This window comes from Lacerta agilis, chromosome 5, assembly GCF_009819535.1.
Source record: "Lacerta agilis isolate rLacAgi1 chromosome 5, rLacAgi1.pri, whole genome shotgun sequence".
In the NCBI taxonomy this organism is placed as follows: domain Eukaryota; kingdom Metazoa; phylum Chordata; class Lepidosauria; order Squamata; family Lacertidae; genus Lacerta; species Lacerta agilis.
The window spans coordinates 7,739,375-7,748,901 of record NC_046316.1 but is presented as its reverse complement, the minus strand read 5'-3'; the positions used below and the strand labels follow the sequence as shown (position 1 = coordinate 7,748,901).

At 44.4% G+C, this 9,527-nt stretch overlaps 1 protein-coding gene across 2 annotated transcripts in view; it reads right to left on the bottom strand.

Annotated features, from left to right (window-relative positions):
- Positions 1-679: 679 nt before the first annotated feature.
- The window catches only part of GTF2F2 (general transcription factor IIF subunit 2), a 54,144-nt gene continuing 45,296 nt past the window's right edge, over positions 680-9,527 (bottom strand). For both annotated transcript variants that reach the window (XM_033148382.1, XM_033148383.1), the window contains one exon: positions 680-1,040. In XM_033148382.1, coding sequence (XP_033004273.1) covers positions 921-1,040 — 120 coding nt within the window. In that variant the 3' untranslated portion in view covers positions 680-920. The remainder of the gene's footprint in view (positions 1,041-9,527) is intronic.

The window sequence follows — 9,527 nt, the reverse complement described above, 5'->3', positions numbered from 1 at the left end:
ATTGGTCTCTTGTCCCAGGTTACTGAAGAGGGCACATACTTTGCTTCTTTCCTTGCTCTCATGCGCTGTTATGAACAGGAGTCAGTTGCCCTCCAACTCTTCCTTTCTGTAGTTTCAATCTGCAGTCGCTCAAAGAAAAAAAATAATTAAGTGAAAGATCCCTCTGCTTATCTGCTCAGTCAAATCTCTTTACCTCCTAAACTGAAAAAGTGCAGGATTTTGAAGGTCCCACAGACCTAGATAACTTGAACAAATATATGAACTCAGGAACTGAGTAATGCTTAGCAGCACCAGCCTCTTCCTAATTTCTAGAATGGCTGGTCATGTAGAACACTGATATAGAATACTGATCAGCTGACCCTTGTGGCATAAAGCCAACATAAATGTTTTAAATCTAAAAGCAGAACAAGCATTTTGTGTTTGTACAAATTAGAAACTGCTTTTATTAATACAGAAACAAAATAATTTTAATACAAAGTTGTCATATTTTTACTTAACTATGTAAATGCTCTTGTGTTGTATTAATTTCCTCTTCCCATCATTTCAGAAGCTATTCAAACTATGTTCCACTTCTATTTCTTAATAAGGCATAATTCAAAAAGTTGGACAGCAACCCATAATATGGTCAGAACCACACAGGATTTTAGTAATGAAATAAACACCTCTCTGCAATAAATAATACCAGTCCTTACTAACATTGTTATATTTTTACAAAATGTAAAAAAATAAAATGATAAAAGGCCAATTATTACAAAGAAACCTAATGCATGTTTATTCTTTAAATAATATGTTTGCAGAACCAAAACATGTTTCTTGCAGAATCTTAAAAATTATTAACACTTAGTATTTTAAGGGTGAACAGTTCAGCAACTCTTCCTGCTCCCACAATTGACAACTTCCTTGCTGGCTCAACAATTATGCTAATCGCTCTTATCTTCTCCTTGGTAATGCCTGTATTCTGGCTTAAGTTCCCAAGTGTTCTTGTGTGTTCCCTTAACGTTGTAGATGCCTATTTCTCTTAAAATTTCTTTCAAGTAGCTCTGAAAAAAGGAAAAGAAAATATTTAATTTGATATTAATATCAGGCCATTTTACATTAGTAATAAAGATGGTACTAAAATAAACTAGCATACTGTATGCCAGAAATTGCTGCTTAACAGTTTAATAATGGAATTTTCATCCGCACACAGAATTACTTTCTGCTTACCTTCCATGTAAATGCCTGAATTGCAACCGTTTTGTTTAAGAGTATCAAGCATATGTTCATGGGAAGAACAGAACTGCAGAGCCACAAAAGATGAAGATTCTTAAACACAGGTAATATGCTCTGGAATGTAGGTAGTTCAGGTGCTGCAATGATAAGGCAACAGCTGTTCCACAGGGCTCTGTGTGTTTGCGACAAATGTCTTTAGCAGCCTGTGGGCTTAATCAGGTCCACCAGGCCTCTGAATTTGGGCCACAAGGCCATTTGGGGCAAACCACGCCCACCTGTCAGTCACTTGAAGTTCATATGCAGTTAAGTACAGAGAGATGTTATCTCTTATCTAAAAACAACAGCAAAGAAGAAGGGGAGCCTCTGCCTGCTGCTTTTTGGTAAAGGTAAAGGGACCCCTGACCATTAGGTCCAGTTGTGTCCGACTCTGGGGTTGTGGCACTCATCTCGCTTTAATGGCCGAGGGAGCCAGCGTACAGCTTCCGGGTCATGTGGCCAGCATGACTAAGCTGCTTCTGGAGAACCAGAGCGGTGCACGGAAACACCGTTTACCTTCCTGCCAGAGCGGTACCTATTTATCTACTTGCACTGGCGTGCTTTCGAACTGCTAGGTGGGCAGGAGCAGGGACCGAGCATTGGGAGCTCACACCATCACAGGGATTTGAACCGCTGACCTCCTGATCGGCAAGCCCTAGGCTCTGTGGTTTAACCCACAGCGCCACCCGTGTCCTTTTTGTAAGCAGAACTTAATCACCAAGAGCAGGCAGAGGCGCAACTCTGGACTTAGTGCTGTGAAGGCTACAGCTCCGTGACAGAGCATCTACTTTGGATGCAGAAGGTATCAAGTTCAATCCCCAACACTGCTAAGCAGGACTGGGAAATTCCTGCCTGAAATCCTCAAGAAGGGCTGCTTTCTATCTTCCAGTTCCCTACCACTGCCTTGCACAATGCAATTGCTCTGGCTACAGTTTGAAAGGAAACAGCAACATGGTGGACAGAAGCTTGTTAACCCTTTCTTCCTGCATCATTTTCCTGATCACCTCCTCCCCTGGGCAAAAAGATGAGCTCATGGTTTTAGAGTACAGTCATAGTAACTTCAGTGTATAAAATAAAAATATTTAGTTCTAACCCTTAGGATGCAAACATATGAATATAGTGAGATAGCTTCCAAGCAAACATGCTTAGGATCAGGTAATGTTTCCTTTAGTCTTGGAAAACAATAAAAAAAAATATGAGAAAGAGAAAATATATTGCAAAGTGAATTAATGTAGGGTATCTGAAGGATCTCCAGTCTAGTCTCCTAAGGGGGCTGTGGGCAGTGGTCACCCCAGGTCACCCCATAAATGTGGTGGTTGGAGAGACTGAGTGACCTACTGTGGCCAGTCTAATCCAAGACAGGGGTTTTGCCCCACAAATGCCTCCCTGTGGTTACAGGCCTGTGACAGAGGAAGATAATAAAGTGTGTATCAGCTCTGGAGCAGGAGGTCCATGAATGACAAGCTGCTGGTGTCATTTTATGTCAGGTTTTTGTCATTTCCTTTCTGGGTGAATACAGACAAAGCAATGTAATCGTGGTGGATGCAGTTTGAACATACATTCCAGAGTGTGTTCAGAGCAGCAAATGTCTGCTCAAACCACTTGCACTACACTGAATGTTAGATCTGTTTTCAGCATGTTTTATAATTTCACTGCTGCAAGGATTATTCATACAATATCCCCACCACCACCAGATGGCAGCAACTCATCATCTGAGCATACAAAAAAAGATTTTCAAGTGGGGAAATTGCAAGTAATAGAAGGCACCATTCTTGACCACTACTCTGCACTCACCATAGGCTTCAAGTGTGCCTTTCTGCCACTGATGGTGCAAAAGGATGTAGGAAGTACGCAATATAGTGGTACTATTGCCTTATGGCCAAGTTGGAAATAACCGACTTGGCAATGACTGCACCATGGCTTCTTCCAGGGCATCTAGACATGCTGTCCTAAGCGCCTGTTCTGCAACCTAGTCCGCTTTGATGGTACTTCTCCAGTAAAGCTGCCTAAGGTACAATTCTGACACTGGGGCATCCTTCCACATTAAGGAAAAACTTTGTGGACCCCATGGAAGAGACCCACTCCTTTGCAATCAACACTAAGCCTTCACATCCCTGCCAAAGAGGCATGGAGTTTGATGAATAGTTGGCTACTTTGCCAGAAAACACACTAACACTGCATTGTAAGGTCGCCTGGATATTTTCAATTTTCTAGTGAAAATATAAGCCGGCTATACCAGTTAGGCAACATGTGCACCGCTTGCAGATGAAGGCCAGAATCAAGAGGTAAGTAATCAGCCCTGGCAAAAACTCTGAAAAGTGAGTTTGAGAAACACTTAGAATGACAGAATTGTAGCATTGGAAAGGATCACAAGGGTCATCTAGTTCAACACCCTGCAATGCAGGAAACTTTTGCCCAATAGGAGGCTTGAACCCACAACCCTGAGATTAATAGTCTCATGCCTTCAGAAGCACATCCAAGTTTTCCGTGGAGATTCTGGTACTCCACGGAAAGAATATATGCTTCATGGGATCCACAAAAACGCAGGCGTTTTCCTGCTTGATTGTGGACTGTTGGGAGGATTAAGAACACACAGCCACTTTTGGCCAAGACAAGAAATGGACTGAGGCGTTGGCTGATGGTTACTGACAAAGATCTTACTGCATCTCCTGCCTTCAGGCATAAGAGGGCAGTATAACCCCACCATGCCATGTGTTTACCGCCTCTGAATAGGCATGACTAATATAGGTCTACGAATTCAAACAGGTCTGCTCTGAGATTAACTGGATGCAATTCAAAGACTGCAACAATATTATGCACACTTATTTGGTAGTAAATCCCACCGAAATCAATAGGATTAACAGGATCTGCTAACCGGGCCCCAGGTGTTGATCTTTATGTGCAGTAGAAGCACACTGTATTTGATACAAATTCTGTTGGATGACATTTTTCAATAATATTAATAATAATAATAATATTTATATGCCGCCCATCTGGCCAATCTGGGTGGCTTCCAACAAATTATAAAATCACAATAAAGCATCAAACTTCCCTAAACAGGGCTGACTTTAGATGTCTTCTAAAAGTCCTCAGTTTATTTGTTTGACATCTGCTGGGAAAGCGTTCCACAGGGTAGGTGCCCCTACCGAGAAGGCCCTCTGCCTGGTTCCCTATAACTTCACTTCTCACAGTGAGGGGACCACCAGAAGGCCCTCGGAGCTGGACTCAGTTCAGGTTGAGGTATACAGGGCCCTTCAAGTATACAAGGCCAAAGCTGTTTAGAGCTTTAAATGTCAGCACCAACACTTTAAATTGTGCTTGGAAACGTACTGAGAGTCAATGTGGATCTTTCAGGACCGGTGTTATATGGTCCCAGCAGCCACTACCAGTCACCAGTCTGGCAGCTGCATTCCGGATTGGTTGTTTCTGAGTCAAAGGTAACTACAAGTAGAGTGCATTGCAGTAGTTCAAGAGATAACCAGGGCATGTACCACTCTCGGCTCCATCAGTATGCCGGGTCTCAGCTGGCATACCAGATGGAACTGGTAGACAGTTGCCCTATGCCACAATGGACAGCTGTGAGTCCAGAATGACTCCCAGGGTGCACATCTGATCCTTCAGGGGCACAGTTACCCCATTCAGACCAGGGAATCCCACATACCTGTTTGTCCTCTGTCCCCCCCCCCCCGAAAAGTACTTCTGTCTTGTTGGGATTCAACCTCCATCAATGAACCTCCATCCATCCACCCTCCAACTGCCTCCAGACACCCACACAGAACGTTCCCATGATTGGGCCTGAAACCTGACTGGAAGGGGTCCAAATAGTCCACTTCCTCCAGACATGCCTGGAGTTGTTTCTTTGACCACCCGCTCGATCACCTTACCCAAGAGACTGGATGATAACTGGCCATAGTGGTGGGGTCCAAAGATGGGTTTTTTTAAAAGAATTGGTTTGATAACCACTTTTTTAAGGGGGTTTGGGAAGGCCCCCTCCAAGAGGGAAGCATTCACCAACCCACGGAGCCCATTGCCCTGCCCCGTCTGGCTCGCTTTTATGAGCCAGGATGAGAAGAAAGGTGGTTGGTTTTACACATCCAAGCAGCCTGTCCACATCCTCAGAGGTAACAGGTTGAAACGGATCCCATACAACTTGACTAGATAAGAGCGCTGGCACTTTCCTGCCCTGGTCCTTCCTGATTCAACCAATTTTATCTGCAAATTTTTTTGCAAAATCGTTGTAGGAGATCTTAAGAGTTCTTACCAGACCCCAATGACAAAGGTGGTTCTACGAACTACCGGAAAGACTCTCCTGGAACTGTTTTCTGCTGATGCAACAGGGGTCTCAAATGTTGGTAAGCTCGATGTTGAGCTCTAACCCATGTTCAGTTCAATTCAGAATGAGTCTTTCGCCAACGTCACTCTAGCCATTTCAGTGACTGTCTCATCGTCCTCAGTCCCGGGGAATACCGCAGGGCCGTTCAAGCTACATGCATTTGGAGAGGGCGCTTTAGAGCCAGACAGTCGATAGCCCTGGTTAACTCCACATTCCAGCGGGCCACCAGGAAATCAGCCGAGAGGCTACCACTCTCTGGACGCCATTTGGATCCATTAAGTGGAGGGGGACACACACGCACCATCAAACTGGTCCCACCTCCCTGCAGAGAATTCTAGTTGCACCAGGAAGTAGTTTGACCATGGCACTTCTTTTGTTCCACTGGAACTTAGTGTCAGATCACCCACGTCCACAGAGGTAAACACCAGATCTAAGCCATTGGCTTAGGGCCAGATTTATTCAGGGAGAGCCCCATGGAGGCCATGCTTTCCACAAAGTCCAGAGCTGTCAGGAACAAATGCTGCCCAAATAAAATTGCCCAAGAGGACCATTAACAATGCCTAAATGAAATTAACTTAGTCTGTCAAGCTGCCAGCTTTACAAGCTAATTACTGACGCCTAGTAATCAACAGACAGTCAAGCACAAAGCAGCCAAATCAGGTACTTTGCAGAGATGAAAAAGAACACAAAGATAAAGCTAACAAACTGACAGCAGAAAAGGGCACATTTTGAGTAGCTAAATTGGGAAAAGCAAGTACTTATAAATTAATTTTAATACAGTACCGAAAGTGCTTGGAAAACTGGCTAAGCGAAAGCTTTGAATACTAAGATTAATTTCACCTTGTTTAACAAGTGCTGGGAAAACTTTCAATCAGAAGAAAAGCAATGAAATTGTCTCAACATGACCCAACCTTCCTTTCTCTAATCCAGTCACTCGGTTCTATGTAACCGTTCTCAGTCTCTGGGAGCTGGCAAACAGGGCCAGTAAACTGGGAGATTTGAGAGGCATTGGTGGAAAAGAGAGAACAAAGTGAGCTTGTGCCTTTGGGGCTAAGGCTGGTTGCTTGTTGTTGAAGGCTTGCTTGTGTGCTTTTGTGTGTTCTGGGCCATGTGCTGTATTACAGCACATGGTCTGAGGGAGAGGAGCTACTGCTGAGAGAGGAGGTGAGGTGCGAGCTAGCAAACCCCATTTCTACATGACTGGGAGATTGCAAACAGGGGTGTTTGTGAAGGTGTTTTGCAGGAAAAAGCTGGAGTGTTGTGTTGGAGTGCATAGGAGCAAGAGACATGAACAACAAGAGCTGCTGCAGTGACAGCTATACCTGCAGCAAGTGGCTGCCCTGCTGGAGGAGAAGGTACAACCCCTTGAGGCACTTTGAGCTATCAGGGAAGATGAAAAATTTATGGACAGAGCAGAGCAGGCTGTTCTGGGAGAGCAAAAGATGGGGAGTGCTGTACGAAATTGCTATCAAACATAACTATGCATGAGTGTTAGTTGTTAGGGCGCCAACAAGTTGGCGTGCTGTAGCGCAGCAGTCAGTCAGATAAGCCAAGGTCGCACAGTCCGGGTCAGAAGCCAGCCAAAGTCAGGAATCAGTATGGGGTCAGGAGAAGCCGAAGTCAGAACAGTCCAAGTCAGGAACCAGCCAAGTCAGTCAGGGAAAAGCCAGGAACTAGGAACAAGCCAAGGGTCAGGAACAAGCCGAGGACCAGGAACAAGCCGAGGGTCAGGAACAAGCCGAGGACCAGGAACAAGCCAGGAGTCAGGAACAAGCCAGGAGTCAGGAACAGAACGAGCAAGAGCAACCACGCACTCAGCATGTCAGTTGCAGGTGCTAGCGAAGGGAGGAGCTAGCCTTTGTTAAGTAGCTGGCCTGCAACCACGTCTCTTACGAGATGCAGCTGCCTCTAATTGTTCCCTGCGTCTCTCAGCTCTACGCTCTACAGCTGAGAAGGGAGGAGGAGAAGGGCTGTTTCTCTCCTCACAAGGGCCTGATTCTGGCTCGACTTCCTCCTCCTCCTGTTCTGGTCTTTCACCCTCTCCATCTGACTCTTCCTCTTCCGAGGAGTGCCGCCACCAGTCTTCTCCAGGTATGAACTCCTCCAATTCCCCAGGTTCTTCCGTGGGTGCAGCCTCACCAGGGGGGGCTTGCCACCACTCCTCCTCATCTGGCTCAACCCTGACATTAGTGCATGAAGGGGTTAAGACCACAGAGTTGTATTGCGAGACTCAGGTCATGCTTTTTATTCATTTTCCTTTCCTCACTCTCTCTTCATGCCATGTAACCAACCAGAAATGACATGTCTGCGTTTGCTCCAAGCTCAGAACGCATGCTTGTAATAATCTTTCTGTGTTTTGTACAGTACCTGTGTTTTTCTTGCTGCTGCTTGGAATAACGCGTGAACCAGACCTTTGGATTTTGTCAGTAAAGCTTTTAAACTTACGTAACGGTTGTGTGGTCTATTCATTGTCAGAGGGGGAGAGAGGGGGGCAAGCACTAGAAGTGAAACAAGATATGAAAAGGGGTCTAACAACCTACATTCCCAAGCTATGCTTCTGCCGAACTCTGCAACTGTTCTATACTTTGCTACAGCCTCTCTCCTGCTGGTGAGAATCCAGGAATCTGGCAATTCTATTGTGAATTACCCATATGTGGGTCACAGATCTTATTTCCCCCCAACAGATGCCTCTAGAGAGGAAGATCACCACATGCAGTAAGCAAACATGTGGAAGAACATGGCCTTTATCATGTGAGGTGAGTTTTATGTGGTACAATTCATTTTACACACATATGTCTGTGATCTAAAGTTGGCATTAATGCCAGACATATGGATAATGGCAATACTTTGCCATTTTCCATGGAAACTTGGCACAACAGCTTTTTAGTCCCTTTCCATTTGGCATTGTGGGGACAATTCTCACCCCAGGAAAAAGTTCTCTGGAATTCTCCAAGGACAAGGAGTGTGGACTGGGAGGCCCAGAAGAAGCTGGCCAGGATAGAACCCCATTATTTCTATCTTGCGGATCCTGAATTTGTTCGCTTAAGAGTTAACCACAAGATTTGTTAAGATTTGTTATTTGTTCAAATCCATAGAAATGTACTTTCACACTCTTGCTTTTAAAAGGATGCTTGTTAAATTGTTCCTGCTTAAACTGTTCCCTTGATAGTTGGGTTTTTTGTTTTTTTTTGAGAAAACAAATTGGTGATAATGGCAATAAGATTACACTTGCAGCACAGAAGACTCTGCCAAAAATGCATTTTATAAAAATGCATTTGGTTACAAGAAAGCTATTAATGATCCTCAATACAGATTTTAAAATAAAGTGTAAACTATTCATACAGCATAATGATAAGAGCATATTCTGGGGAGCTAAAGAGTTCATAAACATTCAAGCCCTGAGTATTACTTTTCAGATATTACAAGAATGATAAATACAAGTGAGAAATATAAATGGCTCAGAATAACAGAAGGATTCACAGAAGCATTTGGATACACTTTGGAGTACTCAAAGCATTTATCACAGAATTATAGAACTGTAGGGTTGAGGAGTTGGAAGGGATCCCAAGGGTCATCTTGTCCAACCCCCCACAATGCAGGAATCTCAACATCCATGGCATGTGGCTATCTAACCTCTGCTTAAAAACCTCCAAGGAAGGAGAGTCCACAGCCTCCTGAGGGAGACCGTTCCACTGTCGAACAGTATTTCCTGTCAGAAAGTTCTCCCTGGTGTTTACTCAGAATTTCCTTTCTTGTAACTTGAAGCCATTGGTTCAAGTCCTACCCTCCAGAGCGGGGGGGGGGGCTTGTTCCCTCTCCCATGTGACAGCCCTTAAGATATTTGAAGATGGCTATCATATGTCCTCTCACTTTCCTCTCTTCTAGGCTAAACATACCTCCTTCAACCACTGCTCATAAGGCTTGTTTTCCATACCCTTGATCATCT